Here is a 25,368-nt window from a genome sequence, read left to right on the forward strand (position 1 = left end):
GTTTTCAGACCTGGGGCCCGTTTCTCGAAAGTCCCGATAACTTTTCGGGCCCGAAATCAAATATTTAAATCAAAATATAAAGAATAAGAGCGCGGTTCCTGGCTAGACTTTCAAAAAAGTCCCCAAAAAAGGCTCGCTCCACTCGCCTAGAGGTCGAGTTGTAGCAAGTCTAGGTTCCTGGCTAGCAAACTACTCCATTTTATTTCATTAACTGATAGTTTCACCCGGACGATCAAACTCAACCTACTTTTGAAATGACTCCTGGATTCAAACCTTTCACAGTTTCATCATGTTAGATGCAAACTACTGAAACCTCTCTCGTAAATCCAAACAGCTTTACTGGCCCGTTAATTATCGGGACTTTCAAGAAACGAGCCCCAGGCCTTCAGGCAGAAATTATGTCATCATTACTTAGATTAGAGCGCAAACAAAAAATTCTTCAAAAATATTTCGAATTCACATATTTCTATTTAGGTCTTGTAGACATATTAAATTCTGCAAGCAGAATACTGCAATGCTGATCGTACTACGTGAAAATTAACTCTGCGAGACATCAACACGACACCGTAAGAACCCAAAACAGAGCGGGATTGTAGCCATAGACGACTCGGCTTCGCCCTCTTTGGGGCTCGTCAGTATGGTGTGACAACCAGAGATCAGGCTCTGATGAAAAAATATCCGCGCACGCTGATTTTAGCCCTGACCCAGAACTCCTAACACCCACAGAATCACGTCATACCACGTGTCTTCTGGGGGGCAAGAGTCCAAGTGTCAAGTTGATGTCTCGCAGAGAAAATAAAGAATAGGCCAAAACCAACCTAAAAAACATGGACAAAACCATGTAAAAATTACAGCATATCGGCTCTATAAAAGATCTACGGCCCAAAAATTCATAAAGTACAAACATTAACCACAAGAGACTGCAAAGGACCGCAAACGAATATGTTCTTTATCATTTGGAAATGAAAAGAGAACTACGTTCATGCACTCCTGTAGTTCCCCCGAAAACCATATCCGGATTCCAGTCCAAAATGGGCAAAGTCTATACCCGTTTTCAGACCAAAAAGGCCCAAAAGCCCCTTCTTTTGGGGCGGCCAATACCTATATGGCTTATATCAGGGAGTACCTCCCCACCCACCCCCCCCCCCCCCCCGCCGCCCGGGGAGAAAGTTCACATTGTTTACCCATTAAGAAAAGTTTTTATGATATCCTTCAATCTGATTCACGAGTTGGCTTAAAGAGACCTTAGTTTCTTTTGAAATTAATGACTAAAACTTAACACCTTTTAATCGATTTTGCCATCTGCCTGCGTAGTTTTTACACGCACCAAAATAATACTTAAAGTTGGAGGGGCTCACCCAAGCGAGACACCAGACGAGAGAAGGAGCCGACGAGACACAAGGACCGCAAACTCCACGAGCGTTGTCTACATTCTTTAGGAGCCGATTACCAATTAATCGTCTTCTGTATTCGTTAAATGACACAAGTTTTGTAAAAGTAGACAGAGTTTGTGTATACAGCTCGCGTTTTCTGTTTTGTCATCCAACCAACGAAATGTATACTAACCACAGAAAAGAAAACAATATTTTTTTAATAATACAACACATCAATATAGGGTGTAATATCCTAATCCCGGAGGCACAGATGTGTAAATAGTATATTAACAGTATATATATAAAAGAAAATAAAAGCGATTGTAATCAGCGTCGTTAAATACAGATAGCTCTGAGTTAATCCGTCTAACTTGCCTGCGTGCAGACGTCTCCTATTTCCTTTTTTGCACGCAGAAAAGGGACGTCTGCGTAACGCCGTCGCTAATCGTGTTCCAGCGTCCCGCTGGGTTCCCAAGATCTTGGGAACATGCTGTGATAGGCTGACACACAGTGCGCATTGTTTGACTTAACGCTGATTGGTTGTTATCGAATCTGGACTGATAATGTATGTGGTGATTTATGTAATCGGGGTTTTCCAGCCAAAACAAATCAAAACATGTGCCATTGTGTGCAGACCGTTGAAATCTTGTGCGAGGACGCGGAAAATTCAACGTGTGCGAGGAAATTATTTCTTTACAATTGCTGTGCATGACACATCACATCATATTTGTAAACAGTGCCTGAGAAAACTACAAAAGCGGCGTGGACTTCGCATCAGGCAGGCATTTCGGAGAAAGCCAGCCAAAGAAACTAAAATCTTTATTTAGCCGTAACAAACAGAGGTCAAAGAAAATTTAAACACTTTACAACTGCATCTGAAATCAAATCCTATCAGCAACACCCACAGAAGCATAAACCACAGGAAATGATTATTCAGTATGCATGTAACAAACCTGCTTCATGACCTCTAAATGTAAGACTTAGTGCGGCAAAAACGAGATTTACTCAGTCAAAGTCTAGAATTCTACATGCACTGTGTAGTGCTAGTAACCGCGCGAGAGAGAAAAGAAGAAAAACCTCTGTTCAAGCAGACTTTCAAGGTCACGTTTCGCATTATCAAGAGCTTATGATGTTGTGTTTGGCCTGTCAACTCTTATTTCTAACCGGATATTATTTCACAATTTATGCGAAATTGAATACCCTGCCAGCGGGACGCTGGAACACGATTAGCGACGGCGTTACGCAGACGTCCCTTTTCCGCGTGCAACAAAGGAAATAGGAGACGTCTGCACGCAGGCAACCGTCTAACTTGATCAGCTTGGATCCAAACGAAATCATATTTAAGGAACATTCTTGTTTAATTTATACCTTTACACCGTAGAGCACCAAATTAAAAAAGCTATATTTAATCACAGGAAATGGTGCTACAAGGTGTCAATCCTTCCAGATCACCTTTCTCACTCTCAATATTTGTCTTCCAGCCACAGTTCGACTGACGTGACTGAAGCGTGTCTTCGCTTTCGTGATTCTTGCCTAATTGTGGCTGATTCATCATTATGTTTATTTTGATTTTTTTTAAAAAAATAGATTCTAACAATAGAAAGGTAGCAAGTGCTTGAAAGGTCACGAATTAGCAGTATGACTGTGATTACTGATTCAAAAACTATTAAAGATCTCAGCTGAGATCTGCGCCTTTTGGTTCCAGCACTAGCAAGATGCCTCCAATGATTTCCAATACACTTATCGCCCCATGTAAGGTAATCCGGATTCCTGAATCCAGGAAATTTTTAACTTGTGGAATCTGGAATCCTTATTGCGAGGGAACTGCCTGTAGTAAACTCTGTAAATGTAAATGTCGCGATTGAGAGGACAAACATACATGTCCTCTTTACATAGCTTTCTGCAGTGGGCTCGGACATTAGCATACTAAGGGCGCCGATGGCAGCCGCTATCAGTCCATTTATGAGCCCACTGAACCCTCCCAACTCATGATGAGTGATAATGTAAGTGATGAAGATAGACCACAACACCGGGAACTACGTCCCCTACTCTTTTCGAATAATGTGTGGGTTCTTTAACGTCCCACAGAGTTATATGTGAACAAGGTTTGTGAGACGGGACCTTCGGTTTATCGTCCTTATCCGAGAAGACTTGAAAGTCTAATCATTTGCAGATGTCATTACAAAGACAGCACTTTCTTCTCAGTTATTTTTAAGACCGTGAGTGTTGGTCTTTAAAAGACCAGTGAGTGTGATCCTTCACAAAAGACTATGCCCTACATGGGCACCCAACGACGGTTTCCTCCAGAGTACTTTTAGATATCGAGAAATGCATTTCAAGCGGGGCTATCTTGAAATTTGTATCTGTTCGGTCATCCTAGGGGAACTTGAGTCTTTTCGAAATTACGAGGGATTCAGTATTTTTTTCCAGAAAATGTTAGATGCAATTTAACGTATCACGGAGAACCTGATTTTTCTGATTCCTCTCTCCATCACATTTCTGAATCCGAGAATTTTAGACTTCCTTTTTTGAGCGAAAAATAGTCTAACCTGGACAGTGAAATGTGAAAAATTCAACTTCAGAAAGTCTTGGGGAATTTACTACATAAGCTTCGAAAATTGTACCCTGCTAGCAGGGTCTCTTCGAGTCTTCTTCGATCTTTCCTAGATGAGTCGGGAAAGAGAAGATCGAACATCTCAAGACGTTTTGCCCATTTCTCACTTCTTTTCCCAGCTCTAGGTTGGAATCTATGTAAGTTTTATGTAAGTTTAATTGTGAAATGAAATCATGGCCTTTTTAATACAGTTCTCAGTACATCTAATGAACCCTTAAAGTGCCAGCTTAAATGCATATGAAGTCAATATGGCCGACAAATGGGACTGAAGATTGCACGTTCTTAAAAGTATCTTAAAGGTCCGTATCATTGTAAGTTAGGAAATTTAAGAGGTTGAAATTAGGTAAGAGGCGCTTATCCATGAACAGTCTCAAATAGAGAAGAGAAAAGTAACGTCACCAAAATTAAAATTTGTGAATTTATGGGATTGGCCAGCACATACAGAAAAAACCAGATGAAAAAAGCTCGCTTGCCAAAAATCAGCATTTAGTGCCCATTTTTTTTTCTTTTGGGGGTTGGCGAGTCTACAAGAGTGCACATCAACAGGAACCACGTCACTGACAACGACAGGCAATTGGCTTTGTAATTAGTTTCAGCTCTTTTAGCCCTTTTATTTATTTGTATAAAGTCTTGAGTAGTAAGTTGAGTTGACGCATTGAGATACAGCAAAGATTATTCTCTGTTATTTGAAAATTGAAAAATCAACCGGCGCTGTTCGAAGAGTCTTTGTTACAAAGGATTATTCTCTCCTGGATACGGTAGTTGATAGTTCGATATAGTTGTTGGCTGTAGTCACGGCTGTAACCCATAATAATTGGTATATATTGATATCTTTTAATGGATTGTAAATTAAGTATTAATATCTGGTCAGTATCTTCTTGAAAAACCTTATAAACTCTATTTTTTTTCGTATTGGGTTGTATTACATAACAATCTAGGTTACTTCGCCTCGCCGATTTGTGGCGGCGCTCTTTAAACTACTTATTAGCCAATGTCACAGCGGAAACCCAGCAGGAATTTCAAAACAAAGTGTCAGTCATCGATGGCCTGCGATTAGTCTTTTACAAGTGAATGACCAATAATCTGCGTACTAAAAGCACTAATGGCAACACGTGATTACATCTGTCAATCAAAAGCCACAAGAGCATACGGGGTTTTTCGTTTCTCCACGCTAAAGGATACTTCGCCAAGGGAAGAGTAATGTGGAGAAATGAGTGAAGGCCACTTCAGAGCGTTTTTGCTGTTATTTCTTGCTGTTTGCTGCTTAGGTAGGTAAATGGAGCTTGTGAAGGGATTGCGTTAAGACGTATGATGTCAGATTAAATCTGATTTGGAATGCTAAGTTCGCCAAATGCCCCTGATACGTTGGCGCCCAAAACCGATCGTTTTTTCTCCACAACAACACGTTTTCTACGTTTGTGTCTAGTATTTCTCAAATCAAGACATTTACACGAACACTTTGATGATTTTAGGTAAACATAAATGCCACATGGAGTTCTGTTTGCCTTTTCTGGTTACTGAAATGGGAAATTTAGTCTTCAGCAGTGGTCTGTTTGGGTTCGAGTAGGAGAGTCAACTGTCCGTGACACCCCTTGGAAATGACCTAGAACGCATTTGTTTATATGTATTACGATCGATAGCATCTTCTTATTCAATTCTGACGTTCCTCCTTCAAGCAAAATAAAGATAGCCTTTAATTAAAGAATCACTAAAAAGAGTTTTGTATCGTTCTAGGCAGTTAGAGGCATGTGTTTTCTTGCAAAGTGTTCACAGGGATTCCGAGGTTCTGGTACAAGTGTTGTGACGAACTCCGTCGACGTGTATTCATTCACTTACCGAAAATCGATCTTGTAAATTGCGGCTTTTTTGATGTATTGATGTATCACATTCATTTCCGATGAAAAAACACATTCTAGCTTTTCTCCTTTTGGTTTTTTGAAACAGTATGAAAATATTCTTCTATGGGAAGAACTTGACTAGTTTTCGTGCTGTTCAGATAAAACCGTTTAAATTCTCCTATGGTTTTAGGGTTATTGGTAATGTATTCTGTAAAGTCTATAATATTTACATCACGTACGATTCTTTATTACGATTTTAATGAAACTACAACCTTCAGCTTTTTTTTCTGCTAGAATGTTCATTGAAACAGCACTTCGAGATTTGTTTGTTCGTCCTTAATGATTTCTGGGGTTCGATCCGTATTAAAACAAAGCTTTTGTGATTTTTTGTGTACATTATCTCGTACAATTTTCTGCCATATAGCCAAGCAACCAGTTGTTTTGAATAAAGACATGTAGAAGCTCTCTCATTCCATGTCGAGTGTCGCTGAAGTAAAGTCACGTATCATTTGTTAATCAGAGTGGTTTGTCGAGAAACTATCCCGTCTACCGCAACCCAATTGTCTGTAAAACTATATTGATTTTTTGCACTATTGAGAGATCACAATTTATATAGAAGTTGATTTGCTGTACATGTGTACTGCTGACAATGCCTTTGATCCGAAAAGATAATACTAGTCGTTGGGGTTCTGAGCACTTAAAAATGAAGGTATCTCGTGTCAAATCCTGATCTCGTGTTTCGCTCTTTTGAAAACAATATCAAGTAAAATGAATTAAATGGGGAAACAAAAATTGCCTTTCTTGTTTTGCTTGTGTCTGAAGCTCTCCAAGACCTTTACTAAATGCTTTATTGCAGTTAACAGCAAACATAGGGTTAAGTTATTCAGAGGTGCTGTTTGGGAGATTACTGGGTCACATTTCTTGACCTCTTCTTGTGTTTTGTCTTGTTCTTGCTAAGATATAAAGTATACCTTTTATTTATGTACACCTTTACAACTGGGAAAGGCATAAACAAATTATGGGACAATATGGAGTCAGTGAGTGACAGTTGCAATAGTATATTATGTTAGCACAGGCAATGTCTCTTCCCTGACAACAACTGAACGAGCTGGAGTGGAAGGCCTGCAGTGTGTCCAAGTCCTGTACTTTTGTATCGCCCAAAATACTTGTTATTCATTCAGCAGAAAAAGCAAGTCATGTTCAGGGAACCACGGGAGAGACACGAGGGGAAACATATGCTTGAGAGTTTTAAGTCACCCTCATCAAAATCAAGCTTGTTTGTGAACTCAATCTGACGAAATGCTACATTATAGCTTGGTAGGTTCACCAGTGGTCACCCTACCCTTATGTTGCTCCAATTAGATGTTCTTGAAACTGTAACTAATATCATGGGTGCATGTCACAATTCTGTTGTATTGATTGGCATTTGTTTGATAAATTTAAGTCAGGCAGCTAATGTTAAAAGACTTCACACCAAAAAAACTGGCCTTGTTATGTTTAAGGAAGTTGAATACCAGAGGTTTGTATTTTGCTTTGCTCTTCACATCTCAGAGTTCAATGTTTTTTGTAAGCCATTTGAGAGTCTAGGTCTGCGTTCAGTAGTTAAACCTTTTCATTTCAAGAGCAAGTAATATTGTGCTATTCTTACTCAGGAGTAGGGAAATAATAATAATATTGTTATTGTGCCCTGACGTGGCAGAACCTGCTTGTAAAAAAATTAATATTATCTTATTTTTCAATTCCCAGAAGTAGCAAACTCAAAGCTCATCAAAACAAATTTCATTTTATAAAAGATGAACAATAAATAGTGCTATGTGAAAGTAATACCAAGAGGGTTTGGTTTAATGGCCACTAGGGGATTTTATACTCAGTAAGTATCAACCTTACAAGATTCTATCATTCACTCTGGCATTGAAAGGGTTAAAATAATTTTTACTGTAGGGGATATAGAGTTGTTTTTGGCAATTCATTTTGAAAAAATCAGAATCGGAGAACCCCACAACAATTTATTGCCTTACATTTAACTCTTGGGCCCAGTTGTTCAAAAGCTGATTAGTGCTAACCCAGGGTTAAATTTTACTCCAGGTGTCTTTTTCTTTTGTTCAAAAGTATTTTCTCAAATCATTTTCTCTATTCTTTTTAGAGTATCCAATCATCAAATTGTAGACAAAATGAATGAAACTGAATTTGCTTTTTAAGCTTTGATGTCTGAATTCAAATTTTACATCAACATTGAGTTCTCTAAACACAGCTTTGAACAACCCGGCCCTGATGGCTAGGCTTTAACTTCTTATATGTCATTCAGTTGTAAACAAAAGGTAACATTTTTGTTATCACCTCTTGAATACAGCTTAGAAACCAACTCAGTATCTTAAGGACTGGTTTGAGATTGACTTGAGATATGGGGTGAAACAATGTGTTGAGGTTGTGTAGCTTCTCAAATGAACCAGAACTGTTCAAGAAATTCAAAAGTAAAGTATGGATAAGATCTAAAATTCTAACCTCCTTTTTGGTAGTGAGTTATTTATGCTTCATTCTTGTAAACTTAAGTTGATTTACCAATGATTTTGAAAAGTAAAAGGGAGTAATGCAGTTTTGAGCTTTTTAAAAAGTGCTGTTTTTAGAGAACCTATCGCTGCTTTTGTTTCCCCTCCTGCTCTGTGACCTACAATGCTGGTTGAGTGTGACTGCATCCCCAGAAAACAGCTGTTCTGACCACAAACACTACCATTTTGATAAAAAAAGATAAAACTGTACTTTTGTCTTCATTTACGAGAACCCTTTAGACAGAAAATTTGGATTTAAGTAAACTTAAATTCCTCATCTCAAAAATAGAGCATGATCTTTATTGTGCATTGCTTTCTACCACTGCATTACATGTACCTCTTTATTTAATGGTGGCCTTGGCTTTCTCTTGTTTTTTCTGTATGCTTATGTGCAAAAGGTTTTGAGTGGCTTAGTTACTGTACTTTTTGAGGTGAAAAACTTTAGTTATCAGTGGTTTGATGCATTGGTGCATTTTTATGGTCGGGTTTTCTAATTTTTACTTCCTTGACACATAGTTTTGTTACAGAGAAGAAATAGTAGTGCCAAAGCCTTTGTCTGAATTCAAAACAAAAACAACAATCCCAGATACAAATACTTGAGCATGTGGACCCATAAATAAATAAACTCTCCATTAGCAATAGTTCAACTTCCCCTAAGCTTTACATTAAAATATATTTGTACTATTGTTGGTAGCTTACTATCGTCACGCAGTCTTCTGTCTTTTAAATGTCTTGAGAGTGAAACTACTGTAATAATGTTAATTACGGAGAGTCTAAATGAACAACTGGTCAAGGTTTTCAAATCACTAATTTCAGGGATGGTTCTTCTCTAGCTTTGCCTCTATGGGTAGATAAATTAAACTGTATTCATTGTTAGGAGTTTGTATTAAACAGAACCTTGCCCCCGCTGTTAGCCATTTAGCAAGAGTGTAGTAATTAACCTAAACTGTTCCTAATTAATACATCATTAAATTCACACTAGCCACTAGTAACATTGTATCTACAGTACAATCTTCCGAATGTCATAATTTTCAACAAGGGGAGTTAAATGGAAACTACCAATTTTGTCTGTATATATATGGCAAACCTTTGACTCCAAACTCATAGAATCGTAAAGCCAATTTTGTTAAATGCCATGAATCTATTTTTTGAAGTATTCTGATAGTTTCATGGTGGGCCATCCTGTCCAAACGGCTCATCAAACAGGGTTTGCACAGTCTTGGAAAGTCTTTGAATTTTAAGGGAAGTCATTGAATAGTCCTTAAATTCCATTTTCCTTGAAAAGTCCTTAAATTTTCTTCAACTTTAAAATAAATGTAGTGGCCTGGAAAGTGTTTTTTAATGCTTTTTGGTTGTCAAAGACAGAATCTAAATCATAGCTCAGAGAAGTTAATGGTGATTTGCACAAAGTGTTTTTTGTTTTATGCAATAGTTAACTATCAATAATATTTAAGACAAGTGAACTGAAAAGTGTAGGGAAGTTGGTGGAGCAAACAGTTCAAGCCTTAAAAAGTCCTGTTAGAATGGACTGGGAATGTGCATTTTTGTACAATCTGTGAAATTACATTCCTGGTAGGTGGTCCTTGAAAATCAAATGTGGTCCTTGAAAAGTCCCAAAAAATGGTTGCAGTTTTTTGTATGAACCCTGCTAAAGCAATAGTATCATTGGAAACCATGGATCCCTTTTTAAGTGTCTTGTTAGTTACTATGTATTGACGAATCTATCAGCTTTGTTCCAGCTTCAAGTTAATCCTGATAGTATTGCCATCTTGGATATCAGTTCAAAACATGCATTTCTCAATAATTAGCAGTCAAGGTTTTGGCCTATTCTCAAGTATCAGTTGACCCCTCTTGTCTAGACCACTGGGATTACTTGTATGTGTCAATCGTATTTTTACATTGTAAATCTATGGACAAAATTCTCTGGTGTTACCATTCAGATGAAACCTCTTCGACAGAACTTTTAGGTAGTCAAGGCTGCTGCCTAACAGGCGCCCGGTCACCAGAGGTGCCTATGATTTACCCTCGGGCAACCAAAATTTCAAACAGGGAGCCCGAATGGGCGCCTTAAACTTATGATTTTCAGTATAACTTCCAGTGAGCAAACAACAAAATTCCCTGCTCATTTGGCACTTTTGAAACGATAATGGAAAACCTTTGATCGTCGGCCATAGGCAAAAAAATATTTCCGCTGACAAAAGGTAAACAAACAAGCACTATGTCTTGAAATTCACTTCTGTGACTTCCCTTGCTGAGCAGTTGAAGTTTCTCATCTGAAAATGGCGTCAAATGAATGTAATAGTCTTCGAAAAACCATTGATAATAAAATCATATTTTTCCCTTCAACGTTGGAAACGTTAGGTCACTACCACATGAAGTAAAAACTGATAAAAAGTCACGATCTGTGGAAATGGAAGCTGGTTTCAAATTACATGTGTCATATGGTACACGAACAGTACACTTGGACGTTTCTTTTATCATTTATTCAGCGTTATTTATGCCTCCCTATTTTTTGCTGGATGTTTTGTGGTAACTTTTGAAAGGCTTACAAAAACATTCCAGTTTTTGATCAAAGGCTCCTAGGAGCGAGCTCATGGATGAATTGAATTAGTGTAGAAAAGACAGTTCAATAATCAAAGAAAAACATATAAATCTTTTTGAACGGTTCATTGTGTACGGACTTGCCAAAATACAGCGTGACTCGAAGTATCCGATTGCATGTGTACCTAAATATTCTAGAAACTTTTTATCAGCGCAGCATTTCTACTTACAAAGCAAAGATCACTTTTAAAAGCAATTATTAACGCTTTTTAGTTGTATAATAGTTTGCTTTCTCATGTGTATGTCAAACACTTTCCGAACGACAGTGCACTTTCTTGTAAAATAGCCAAGTTTTACATACATGAGTTTTATTTAAACCGTGGTTTTAAAAGTGCGATGCTTTCAAATAAATGTTTCCGTATGATGAGTACGTAACGGTTAGTATATGCAGGACGAGCTATATTAAATACAGAATACAGGCGTTTATGGCTAAATTGAACTGCTTTAGAAGGCGCTTTTGATAAACACGAGCTAAAAATTATTTTAGTACATGTAAAATTAAGCTCAAAGCAGTACGTGCTTTGACGTAGCCAAGTAATTTAAACGCAGTCGAAGTATCAGATTGCCTTTCGCCAGAGACTTGTTTATACCAGCGCAGCATTTCTTGTAGAAATTACATTAATAGCACTGCTAAATGGAATCACTGACACACAAAAGCCTACTTTAAGGCAAAGATCACCTAAGAATTCAAGCAAAATAGCGTAACGCTTGTTGGTTCTAAAACCTGTGCTTCTAGTTGACACAACATTAATTCATTCCCTGTTTGCATACAAAGACAAATGGTCGAACGGATTCGTCCAAATAACTGAATAAACCTCAATAGATACTCCTCAATGTCGCTTTAACAATTTGAGGACAGTTTTTTTGCAGTGATTATAAGGCTCTTTGGCTTATTCGCTTTTCGCTGAACGAAATCCCATCGTCAGGCTGCAAAAGCTCTTTCACGCTTCTGTTGCTCGCATCTTCTCCATATCAAGTACGATATCGGGAACAAATGTGCACAATTTGTCCAAATATACAACAATGATCCACGCTCAATTATTTCAATGTCCTTTTAACAATTCTAAGTCCATTTCTTGCGGATGATATTATCAGTGTTCTTTAAAATAATTATTGTTATTTATACAAAACCCATCTCTATAATTGATGCGTCGGGAAAAAAAATTTGCCTTACTAGTACCCTCTAGAATATTCCAAACATGTACGTAAAAGGCACTTGGAAAAAAGGTAATACTAAGTAAGGGAGGTAGGAGTAACATGTTTAATCTGACTTTAATGAATAAATTAATGAGAATCGAGTGAGTGAGTGAGTGAGTGATCAAGTGCCATTTGAGTGCCTCCAAAAGCCCATGGCATGACTACGTCATCCATGAGCTAAAAATGATTCACAGCGGCTATTCAAGATCATATTTCAATCTCTTTTTAATTTACACCGTCTTGGTGAAGCACGTAAATACAAACCTTCACAACTGTAAAAACAGTTGTGATAGTTCAAAAGATAGACTTGATAGAAAAATACTCAGTCAATTTTCCAAACTTCCAGGTAAAAAACCTTTCATTCGTCCTTTTTTGTCGCCTAAAAACTTAACGCTCCTTGAGCCTTCCCGACTTATGTAGTTGGATCGTAGGGCCTCTACTCGCAGGGTATAAATTGGTCAGTAGCAATGTCAGCAAAGATAGATCTTTTCAGTGATACCTCGTTTTTGATATTCTTACCAATCCTGACAGAGGTACGCTCACAAAGAACGGTAAAATTCTGGGGAAAAATCCACTGCCAATTTCGCTGTTTACACACTACTCTTTGAAGATGAAATTTGTCCTTTTGCTAAAAAGTTAGCCAGCCACAATTCCATGCAAAAGAAAGATGATAAAGTGGGCAACAAAACTGATAATAAACAAGAAAGACAAAGGAAAAAAAGCGAGCGAGAGAAAGATCGAAATAGATTTGCAAAAAAAATTTTGACTTGAGACCCTTTTTTGTTCCCAAGTATGACTATCCATAGGTTTCCCCATACCATTGTTTATAAACCAGGGGACAGTTTTCTGTCCCAGTGAGGTGACTCATTACTGGGACAAGAGGGCTGTTTATGATGTTTGCTGGGTGTTTACATTTACATTCAAGATAAATGTTTCAAAAGTTTTGGAGACAGTTATGATGAAACTTCAATTGAACCTCTATTAAGCAGCCACCCTTCGGGTACCAGTAAACGGCTGCTCAATGGAGGTTGGCCGCTCTATAGAGGTTCGTCATAAATCAGGATAATCTTTAACAGAAACGTCACCTTTTTTGAAACAAACACATGACAGAAGCAGCATTACTGGCCCACATTGTTCGTCTCATTCTACTGCGGACCTTATTTTCCTTTAATATGTTCTTAAAATGAAGCCAACTTCAATAGAAGAACTACATGTATCATTGGAAGGGTCAAAAGATGGCTACAGTCGTTTGATGGAGGTGGCCGTTTAATTGGGGTTAATTTCCCATTCTTTTATACAAATGTTGTATAAAACAATGGGAAATTAACCCCAGTTAAACGGCCACCTCTATCAAATGACTGTTTCTATCTTATTTTGGGACTTTGATTACTGGGCAGTTAATGGAGGGTGGCTGCTAAATTGTTGGCCACTTAATAGAGGTTCAACAGTATCAGTTAAGAAAATGAAACCGACTTGTTTTTTAGCTACCACCAACACTTGTTTCAGGTATTGATTTTAACACTTGGCTTCCAGGTTATGGGATCTTTCAATAAATTAAACAGTTCTCTGGACACTAGTAACTATCAACCTTGTATTTTAGTTTTCTTTCAACTTATAAGTATTAGTGATAGTGTCTCATGGTTAATGGAGACTCTTCAATAGCAAAATCTGCGGCAGTGTTTTTCTTCTTTTATCTGTTCCCTAGGGTGCTTGCCATTTACACAAACCACCTAGGCAGAAATCTTGTATATGAACATAAAACTATAAAATTTGACTTGGTGGGGAAACGACCTGCTGCAGTGTATATCCTGATCAGCTGAACAGGCTTGAAGGGGTGGAAATATTGATTCTTCTCAAATTGCTGCCCATATTATTTTTCCAAAGCTTCCCAAACAAAATGGCATGAACCATTTGATTTTCCTTCCAAAATTTCCATGTTAATGGTAAATACCCCTAATATCACATTTATTTCTATATGTACTTTTTCTATTTCTTTCAGGAGAATCCCCTCCTAATGGCCATCCTCCTTCTCGGTCTTGTGAAGTGAATGAACATATTGATGGACTACCCTGCACTTCGTCTGGATCCTGTGTTAATAATGATACTAGTTGTGGAGACCAAGGTCAATTCTGTTATTCCTTGTGGACGAATAAGAGTGGTGTTGTCTCTGTTTTATTACAGGGTTGCCAGGAACAAAATGAGAGTTGTCTAGAAGAAGTATGTACACATTATGGAGCACCTAGGATAGCACCAAGACAAGAATTATATAAATGTTGCTGCAGTACAAACTTCTGTAATCGGCAGTTCAGTCTTTCATCCACTTTGCCTGGAAATGCAATGCCTCCTAATGAATCAAGTGAGTTGGAATATAGTAGATTTCAGAATTGTATATACCATAAAATTCTGAAAATAAGGCTTATATTTTTCAAAAGCCCTTTTGAAGTAGCCTCCCACGCAGGCGATTTTAGGGGAGCTCGTGTTTCATCCCTCCCCACAAACGCCTGCTCAACCGCGGAAAACATTCTTTTCCCATTGTTATATCCGTGTGGTAAGTTACCAATCAACGGTTTTTAAATAAAGTGTTGACAGGCTAAATACGACTCATAAGCTTGTGAAAGTGTAAAAACGTGACCCTAGAGTTACCTTTTTCCTTCTTTTCTTTCCTTCGCTAAGGTTATGCAGTGCACGGAGAATTCTAAAATCTTACTTTTGCCGCTCTGAGTCTAACATTTATTAGAAGTCATGAAGGTTTCTCAAAGTTTCATGCAGATCGCATAATTATCGGGTAACCTGTAGTCTGCTACACAGCCGTTTTTAGTGTCGTCACGGGAGGAGCGTTGCGTGACGACACTGAAAACAGCTGTGTAGCAGACTAGTAACCCTGTAGTCAAGGTCAGCTTCAAGAATTTGGAAAGTACAATGTGATTGGCTAAGCTTGGGAAAGGAATGTTGTCCTCGGTTGAGCAGGCATTTGTGGGGAGGGACGAAATACGAGCTCCCCTGAAAACGCCTGAGTGGTAGGCTACTTTTGGAGGGGCTTATTTTTGGAAGGGCTTATATTTGGAGGGGCTTATCTACAGAGGGAAATTTGCGCTTCAAACTCGATTGGGCTAGCCTTATAGTTGGAAGTAAATTTACGGTTTTCACTTTGTTTTACTTTGTATTTGAGGGCAATTTTTCAAGTACAAGCCCCCAGGGGGCTTATGTTTGGAGAGGCGATTTAATGGAGGGTTTTTTGCGTTACCGGTTTGGGGGGCTTATACATGGAGGGGCTTATTTTTGGAATTTGACGGTATTCTCTCAGCTAACAAATTACAATGTGGATAAAAGTTACAGTGGAGGAAATCTGGAGGATATCAACTGAAAACCCAACTGGATTGAAGTAGCCTGTGTTGCAAAAATCAATGGCAGAGCTATGTGAATATCATAATATATGAGATAACCATTTTACTGTGAAACACACAAAACCGTGAACACCAGAAATATTCATGGAGTGTTATGGTGTTAAGAAGAGAAGGCCAACGAGGTGTGAGAAACCTAAACCGCAGACAGCAACAGTAGTTAGTTTGATGTGAAGTATATATGAAATAATTCTTTTTTTTTTTTCATTTTTGAACTGCGGTTGTAGATGAAAGTGAAGAATGATCATTGCTGTAAATTTTCCAATTTAAGCAATTAGAAAGAAGAAGCCTGAAAAAAATCAGGGCTTCAACGGGATTCGAACCCGTGACCTCCGCGATGCCAGTGCGTTGCTCTACCAACTGAGCTATGAAGCCACTCATTGGGAGCGAGGTCAATTTATTGAGTTCATATCTCCCGTGAGGAGTGAAATGATGTGAAGTATATATGAAATAATTCGTTTTTGAACTGCGGTTGTAGATGAAAGTCAAGAATGATCATCGCAGTTAGTTTGTGGTTTTGTGGTTTTGTGGTTTGCTTGCATGTCCTGAACTTCATTGTGATTGGTCACTACACAATCAACATTCCTGAAATTTATCAGCCTCTCACGGTTTTCTGAGTTTGACAGTAATCATAGTCAGGCTAAAAAAGGAAAAAGGGAAAGAAAAAAAGAAAATGAAAAGCAGAGTAAAGAAAAAATAAATGAATATTTACGATAAGATGAATGCTTTCAGCTTACAGCAAAAGGAGGTGATACTTGTTGGCTTGCATTTTGAATTTCTAAACTAAGAGAGGTTAAGAATTTAGAACCTTGGAAACTGGTAGAGAGCTTTCTTATGTTAGTCTTGTGATGAGGTAAATGAAAGAGCTCCAATCTGCTAGTGGCACAAGAATGTACATGTTGTGTCACTAAAAGCTTATTATTGAAGTGATCAGTGCAGGAAGGAAGCTGGAGTTCTATTGATAAATTAATTTTCCTATTTTAAGTTTGTATAGATACTCTCAAGATTCAGAATTCCTATTATATATTATGGTTCTCATATGGTTCTCATTTTTGTTCTTCCTTCCAAAGCAACAAGAGGTAGTATCACCTTGACAACGAGTCCTCCACAACCAGGCACCAAAGACAAGACTATACAGACTTTCTTGTACTTGCTTCCAGTATTTGCATTTGCAGTGGTCTTGGTAGTTGGATTCTTCATTTATCACAGGCATAAGAGCACATTTCCATCGCGAATTTTTGAAGAGGAGCCTCTCAACTGTATTCCACCACCTTCTCCAGATCTTGGTGCTAGGCCGATTCAGTTACGCGAGGTTATTTCTCAAGGCCAGTTTGGCAGAGTATGGAAGGCAGACTATTTACAAGATGCCGTCGCTGTGAAAGTTTTCTCATCATCCCACAAAGCAGCATGGGCCTGTGAAAAGGAGATTTACACTTCTTGCAACTTGAAACATGAAAATATTCTTAACTACATTGCATCTGAGAAACACTCAGATGGCCCGTTTGTGGAATATTGGTTAATAACGCAGTACCATGAGCGTGGTTCACTTGCTGATTATCTGAAGGGCCATGTTATTAGCTGGGCAGAGCTATGCAGCATGGCGGGGAGCATGGCCAGTGGTCTTGCCTACCTTCACAGTGAGATACCTGGACCTTCTTTTAAGCCCTGCGTTGCTCATAGAGATTTTAAAAGTAAAAATGTACTTGTCAAAAAGGACCTTACCTGTTGTCTCTCTGATTTTGGATTGGCAATCAAGTTTGAGATGGGAGAGGACCCTGGGGAGACACATGGTCAGGTGAGTGAATTCTGCAGATCATAGAGTACGGTTCAAATTAAGTTGACACTCAATTCTTGAACCTAGCAAGAATCAGATTTCCAGGGTTTTTTTTTATTTTTTTGCACTATTACAAGAGGTTACCATACAGATTACAATATATCACAAAAGCAAGAAAAAAATAAAACAACATTAATAATTTGAAGGGTGAAATGTGCGCAGTGACCAAAGCAGCTTAGGCTTTCGAGTTGGTCACTGTCATATGCAATTAAGTCGTGTAGACTTAAACATTTAAAAACTACAAGAAGTGTACGAGGAAAATTAAAAGTGTAAATTTGTATGTAAGATTTTTTATACAAACAACAGAACAGAAATCATTGTTGGTAGTGTGAGCAGAGAAATCAAATTTTTTATTTAGTATTTAAAAGGTAAAGTTTGAATTGCTTATAGAAAGAAATGGAGAATCAAGACTTGATTCTCAATTGTTGCATCCTAATTCTCAATACTCAATTCCTGCGAGACTCATCAAACCAGAACAGCCTTTGTTATATAATTTCAAGTAATTAGCTCTCTGTTCTCGAGAATTGCTGCAAGAATCTACAGTCTTTGTTCAAGTTTTAAGTATCATCTTACATGTATTTCTCTCACATTAGAAAAAACTTTCACTCTATTAAAAAAACTTTCTCAAACACATGAACAGATTATACAAATTCAAGATATAGTTGAACCTCTCGTAAGGGACCACCTCACAAGTTCGAGCTGGTTGGTTGATTATGAGAGCTTCAAAAGTTCATCAATAATTCACATAATTAATGTTTCATGAATGTCTTTCTATCTGAAACAGACATGGGTAAACATTAGGTCTAAGTGGTCGCTATGGAAATGACCTTGAACTTGTACAAGTACCAAACTGTACTGTACAAGTTCTTTTATCAATGTACCATTAGGGCAGGGTCAAGTTTCATTAACCCTTTAAACCTTAAGATCAAAATTTGGGGAGAAGTTGATAAAATATCAAGCAAATTTATCTTGTTTGATCATGTCTGTAATTCTCATGACCACTCTGTTTTACAAAGCATTGATATTACAAGGAGAAATTTGATGCTGATCACTCTTAGGGCTTAAAGTGTTAAAGTGTTGATTTACATGAATAAGACTCTGAGACTCTGGTCACTTATGAGATTTTAAAGCAAAGGAAAAGTCTCGTTGGGTAATATATCCAAAAAGTGTTTGCTGTTACTTTTGGAAGCGCTCAGTTCCGAGAGCTTTTCATTACAAAGTTTAAGTTACATTTCAAACGGGGCTTCACAAAGGTGACCATAACTAGAGCTGGTCGCTTACAAGAGTGGTCGCAAGGAGAGCTTCTACTGTAGTAGTTGACAGTTCTTCAGGAAAATTTGAATTCATTCAAATGGCTCGACTGATATGTTATACATTTTGCATCATGAAAATAGCAGGAGTCGTCAGTTTCACTAGTTGAACTTGAACTGTAATCCATGTAATTCTTGACTCGCAACAGACCGTCAGCTTGCTTTTGAATGGTACTATATATTTTATAAGATAATCAATATTCATTTGTCACGTTACAGAAAATCGGATAGGTTTACCTCTTGTTAGGCTCAGCCTCCCTCCCCATAAAGGCCATTATAGGGAGTACTCCCCCCTTACTGTGGATTTCAAACAGGTACTGTAAACACCTGTTAATAAGAACCTGTGGATTAAGAACCCTCTGGCAGAATTTGCCACTAAAATACCCAAAAATAAAAGAACCTGTTTAGCCAAGCAAGATCAAACAGGTTCTTTTATTGGGTTATTATGATAAACAATATACATTGCAACCAAGGAGTGCCACTTTGAGTTGTACATGTGAATTTAAGTATAACAAGAACATACTGTACAAAACTGTATGTAAATTCAGTAATCAGTTTTGTTAAGATCATAATAATAAAATTGTGAATAAATAAAAAATTTACTTATTTTTCTGGTAATCACCAATCTGTTATCTTCTTCATAGAGTTTAAGAACCAACTATGATGTAATGTTTATTGTAGGTTGGTACGAGACGTTACATGGCTCCTGAAGTTCTTGAAGGGGCCATTAATTTTACAAGAGAAGCCTTTTTGCATATTGATGTGTATGCGCTTGCCCTTGTTCTGTGGGAGTTAGCGTCGAGATGCACTGCTGTTGATGGTAAGCTTGAACACCCGTAAGAGTAAAATCATGATCTTAGCATGACTCAAAAAGTATTGAAAGATTTAAAAAAAAATAAGTCATATTATTATGTAGACACGAGTGTTTTACTGGAAAATATACCACTCGTAAAATTCATAAAAACTACATCCGGGACCCAAGTGGTTTATTTTCCATAATCTCACATGTGAGTTTATCGATGACGTAATTTCGGTCATTTCCCTCTATTATTTTATCGATGTCTTTTTGTCTATATAATAAAAAGAACATTACACAGCGGCTTGAAGATATGAATTTTATTTCCTCGTGGTAAAATATTGTTTTAAGCCACTCGAAAATAAAATTCATATCTTCGCGCCACCGCGTAATATCCTCTAAATAAAGCTACAATTATTCTGAAAAAAAGTAATGGTGGCTGACGAGGGCAGGAGTTATTATAATAACCCTTTAAGGCCAAAAATCCACACTCAAATTCTCCAGTCTGGTGTGCATACATTTCCTTAAACAGGCCTGTCATCAAAGGTGGGGGGAAGGGGGGGGGGGGCAAGGATTTCCTGCTGCTTCTTTGAATAAAAACCCCAGCTACTTCAATAGCAAAAATAGAACCAAAGGAAATCCCTAGCTACCAACTTGTTGTATTTACCTGTCCACCTGAAAACTTAGTGACAGCCCTGCTTAAATGATGTGTGGAGAGAATTTGGTAATTTCTCTAAGGTCAGTTTATCAACTCTCATAACCATTACTCTTGATATTTATTGGTATTGTTAAGAGAAAATTGATGTTGATCACTGTTGGGACTTACAGGGTTAACACATAAGAATCATGGATTATACATGTAGGTGCTTAGCAGCCAAGGAGTTTTCCAAATTTCGGTCACGACACAAAGTTTGATTATCAAATGTGTGATAAATTAGGGGAAAAAAATACTGCAGGGGTAAAATTGAATTGACCACTCTGGAAAATACCATAAGATACTAGCTATAATGCTCTTTTTGTCACCCCAAAATTTTGCATAAGCATTGTTTTCAGTTTCTCTTGGGGCTATTTTAACTCCCAAGAGAAACTGAAGACAATGCTTATGCAAAATTTTGGGGTGACAAACAAAGAGCACTATGGTATGTTATGGTATTTTCTGGAGTGGTCAATTATGTTTGTAGAACTGCTTGCACCTACTCTTGTAGATCTTTTAAAAAAGGTTAAGATGGAATCCATCAGGAAATTGAGTAATTTTAATTTTCAGTGGACAAAAACCTTATTCCAGAATAATTTAAAGCGTATTGCATTCTTTTTTACTCTTTTCAAGGGTTATGGATGTAATAAGTAAGTTATCTGTAATAACACTGGAGAAAATTTTTTTATGGGAGCCCGAGAAAAAAAAAATTTCAAATTTCATTTAATGAACTCTTATATATGAAGTTTTACCTGTGAAATTTGAATTTTATTTTCTCTGGCTCCCATAAGAAATTGCCTTTAACATTATTACAGATAACTTATTATATCTATTAGTATAGCTCTTGAAAAGTGTATAAAAGAATGCGATATGGTTTAAATTATTCTGGTGCAAGCTTTTTGTCCACTGAAAATTAAAATTGCTCTATTTCCTGATGTATGTCATGTTAAATCAAGACTGTTTCTCCCAGGTCCTGTAGGTGATTATAGAATGCCATTTGAAGAAGAAGTAGGATCCCATCTCTCTTTAGAGGATATGCAACAAGCTGTTGTCCACAAGAAAATACGCCCTAAGTTTAGAGCAGACTGGTTTCATCACAATGTAAGATAATATTTGTCACCCTCTATGAATACAGGAATACACCAGCTTGCCTGAATTGCAGGATATTGCATCTTTTCTCTGTTGTCCAAAGCACACTGAGGGGTTGGCTAAAAATTTAGTTGATAGTCAATTTTAACTGTGTCATTCCCAAAACTGGGCAAGTCAAAATCAAGACAAACATTCCAAGTTTTATTTATTACGAGAATCTGAATAAAGTGATATCAGAAGGTACCGTTCAGGAGCTTTCATTTGAAGAGTGACACCACTGGATGTCATGGAAAGAAGCAAGAGATCAAGACTCCTACCATTCACAAGCTGGGAATGATAGGAGTACAGCTGTGGTGGTCCAAAGCTCTGGTTCAGCCAAAACTTTAGTTGAGAATCAATTTTCTCTTTTCTTTTTTAAACTGTTTCCTTCTTCAAGAAGTGGCCAAAGTGAGATAAAAATTCCAAGTTTATTTTGTAAGGTTACACCACGTGGTTTCATGCACGGATGAAAGAGATAGAGACACCTTTCAACAAGACCCCTATCATTCACTCTGGGGATGTTAGAATTAAAGGAGCTGTGTCACGAAATTCAGCCCCATTAGGAAATTACAAAATGCCCGTTTGTGTGACTTTTGCTATTTCACAATTAATTTACCATTAAGACTCTCTTTTGCGAATTCAAAGATTAGAAATGTTTTCTTTAAAACTTTAAAGGAAGGTTTAAATAACATAACAGAAACAACAGATGCCATGGATGGGCAAAACTGAAGAAGATTTAAATGGATTGAAATGAGGGTTTGTCTAACAGTTTTTCAAAGTTGATCCCTGCTGCTGGCGACTTCAAAAATAATGCTCAGGAGACATATTTGTTTGTCTTGGATCTCTGATTTTGTCATCTACCTGTAAATTCTTTGCTTACTTTAAGTTTCATAGTGATTTAGGGTGAGTAATTGGCAAAATTAAACAAAATGAACTGGACTGCTGTGACACAGCCCCTTTAAGGGTAACAAGGCTCTTATGGCCAACTTGTAATGATAACTTACATGTAGTAAGTTGTTGTGTCAACCCCAGGGGTTCTTACCATTTACGTAGGAAAACTGAAAAATCAGTTTATTCTGGTTGGAAAATGGTTCATGCCATTCCATTTGCTAAGTATCAGAAAATGTGGCCTGTGATTTAAGATGATGCAATGTTAATTTTCTGCTCTTTTAAGTCTGTTCAGCTAGTTTGAATTGGATATACGTTGTGGTGGATCGTTCTTCCGCTACATCAAATTCTATAGTTTAATGTTTATACCCAAGATTTCCACTCAGGTGCATGGTCCTGTTTAAATGGTAAGCTCCCCAAGCTACCAGAGAGCACTTTATTTGACCCACCCTCTTCCTTTGGCACCGCTTGGAGTAATAATATTACGTGCATGAGTAAGTCCAAAGTTACAAAACTTGCTCTAATCAAAGATCATTCTGAACACAGGGAATGGCTAGTTTTCTTCAAACTATTGAAGAGTGTTGGGATCAAGATGCAGAGGCAAGGCTGTCAGCGCCGTGTGTTGCAGAACGAGTGTCTCAGTTCGAAACAATGACAACTTCTGGACTGGAACACCCTCCAGCTGTAACCACAGTAGTGAATGACACGAACAATGTTCCTGTTAAGACATGGTCAAAGGAGTCAGCCATATAAGATATCTGATGGCTAAAGGATGAAACTGTTGGTAATGTACAGTCGATATCTGGTAGTCAGGCTTTCATGCAATGACCCTGCAGTATATGCTGCTGTGTAAGGGCTCTGGGATGAGCCAGCAAAGGACATTACAGTCATCTTATTGAAAACTGTGAGACAGAAAGTGGGAAATAATTCCCTTAAGTGCACTCAATTCCTCCTGTACTATGGCTAGTCAGTCACCAACTTCATTCTCATGCTCTCACTTTCGCTCTGGGCAAGAAGAAGGGAGTCCCCGGGGATGAGCTTGGTAGATCCCAGCATCATTGTGGACTCTGTTCAGTCAGTTTTATAAGCAGGGAATTTCCAGAATTATCCAACATAAGCTTAATGCGGTCACAATGTTGTCTCAATGGTGTCATTATCATTTTGCTATCATGGCTACAAGCACAACCTGCATTTTAAAACTTTTCTCATCATTATCATGGTGAAGATCTTCACAACTTCATATGATTTCAACCTTCACCAACAAAGGGTTTATCTCTCACTGTAACCATGGTCCTCATCACTTTCACCTTCCTTCTTATCATAGTTGTTGTCACCATGTCATAAAGTACTGTGACAGTTATTGCCATCATACAGCCAAAGCCACTGAGTGTGATAATCCATGTATTGGTAATAAGTAACAATAATATTATCATGTGAATCTCTAAAATATATTATTAATACACTATTTAGACTTGTTATCACTATGCTTAAAGCCCAATGGGCCAAGCTCAGTTATTTGTATCTATGAATTGCAAATTTTATTCTTTGTTATAATATTTCATAATCAGCTCCTGAATGTCAAAGTGTGGAGATAAGTGAAAGGCTTTCTAAGCATTATTTTATTGTCATACTCACATTTAACTCATAGTGGCACACTTATTAGCGTCAGTATTGACACAATATCTTTAATAAGTGTGATGACTCAGTGCTTTATAATAATTAAAGCACAGTGTTCATTGGGTGGGATTGCATGCTACATTTTTCCCAAATAAGGAGTAATCGATCTTGTTAATATTAAGACAGCAAAATGTTTTAATTATGACCTACATGTAATTTCCAGGTCAAATAATCGGGAGGTGAGGTGTGATGTCACATTACCATGGGAACAAAATTTCTGGATCACGATGACGGCGTTGGCAACGAGCAAAGGCAAAAAAGTAATAGGTTTACATGTATATTAGCAAGACAACAACCTTGCACCTACATCATGCTTTTTTGTACATTTCTTAGCCGTCGCTGCACGACTGCAACATGAAACTTCCTAATTTCAGACGCCCGCTTTATGGAGTTGGTGAACAGAACACAAAAGTTTTCTTTTAATTTTCTTTTTCTAAACTTAGCTACGGTCCTTACAGATTCAATGCCAGAAAATTTCGCCATTATTTTTTAACTGAAATTGATCAGTGAAGTTTGAAACAGTGGGAATTCACTTTTTAAGTGACGTTTTCAGTTTTGTTGTCATCCTGAAATTTTGGTACTATGGCAATGTGACGTAACGACTTCTCTCTATATTCTTCAAAGCATCTCTCTTTCTGCAGATATGCAAAACAGAAAGTATCATATCCACGACAATGAAGCTTTTGGTGCTTAACAATATAATGAGGAGTAAGAATGTTCGCTGTGAGACTGAAGTGGAATGAAATGGAGTGTGTGTAATTTCATTTTTCTGGGTAACAGACATATTCTGTTGGACGAAAGTAGCCAAAGCCAGGAAAGACTGTGTTGTGAATGGCATGATCACCAAATGAGTTACATGTATACAAAGCATTTCACAGGAAGCATTCGAAAGGGAAGGGAAAGGGAATTTGGGCGAAAAACCGCTCGTGAAGGAGAAGGGAGGAAGAGAAGAAGCGCCTTTCGTGCTTCTCACGCGCGCGGAAGGCGGAACCCCCTTTCCAAGTGAAACACCTTTCATGCAGGCTACTTAGCCATAACTACAACACAAGGTTGGGTAGCTAACCAACAGTGGCTTCTGCGGCACCAAGAAACACATTGAAATGATCCTTTGGTACTCAGCTTGTTTTCCTATTAAGAATGCCACTGGTAGTGAATTAGGAATTCAGTACTACGTTTTAAGAAAAACTATGGGCGCAAATTATCTTCTTGTACACTGACACTCTTTTGTCTATTGGTTCACGTACTTTGTTATCTTGCACTGAAATTCAAGTATTGATGTCTTCACTAATGCACTTGTTTGAATCAAACATGTCCCAGTAAGTAAATGAAACTCAGCTATTAGTATATAATGAATGTCAGAGCGACATGCAATATTCTTCAAGTTATATTTATATGCTTGATTATGTTAAGATGCTCTAACTGGTAACACAGGGAGATCATCTTTAGGACACCTGTTCTTCAAAGGGTTAAC

The 25,368-nt window shown here is 37.7% G+C and overlaps 1 protein-coding gene and 1 non-coding gene across 2 annotated transcripts; one reads left to right on the plus strand and one right to left on the minus strand.

Annotated features, from left to right (window-relative positions):
• Positions 1 to 5,124: 5,124 nt before the first annotated feature.
• On the plus strand, positions 5,125 to 25,063 carry LOC140931268 (activin receptor type-2A-like). Its single transcript, XM_073381037.1, has 6 exons — positions 5,125 to 5,255; positions 14,169 to 14,525; positions 16,641 to 17,365; positions 19,396 to 19,534; positions 21,175 to 21,305; positions 22,767 to 25,063. Exons 1-6 carry the CDS (start codon positions 5,198 to 5,200, stop codon positions 22,971 to 22,973), a joined length of 1,617 nt encoding a protein of 538 aa, XP_073237138.1. The 5' UTR covers positions 5,125 to 5,197; the 3' UTR covers positions 22,974 to 25,063.
• Trnaa-ggc (transfer RNA alanine (anticodon GGC)) lies at positions 15,873 to 15,945 on the minus strand. The gene has a single exon. It is a non-coding gene; the product is annotated as a tRNA-Ala (tRNA).
• Positions 25,064 to 25,368: the final 305 nt, after the last annotated feature.

The sequence above is a fragment of the Porites lutea genome, chromosome 3 (genome assembly GCF_958299795.1).
Source record: "Porites lutea chromosome 3, jaPorLute2.1, whole genome shotgun sequence".
Classification (NCBI taxonomy): Eukaryota; Metazoa; Cnidaria; class Anthozoa; order Scleractinia; family Poritidae; genus Porites; species Porites lutea.

Coding starts and splice junctions, on each gene's coding strand:
- LOC140931268 (XM_073381037.1), top strand. CDS start 5,198: ATGAGTGAAGGCCACTTCAGAGCGTTTTTGCTGTTATTTCTTGCTGTT. Junction 5,256..14,168: donor TCTTGCTGTTTGCTGCTTAG/GTAGGTAAATGG, acceptor TATTTCTTTCAG/GAGAATCCCCTCCTAATGGC. Junction 14,526..16,640: donor AATGCCTCCTAATGAATCAA/GTGAGTTGGAAT, acceptor TTCCTTCCAAAG/CAACAAGAGGTAGTATCACC.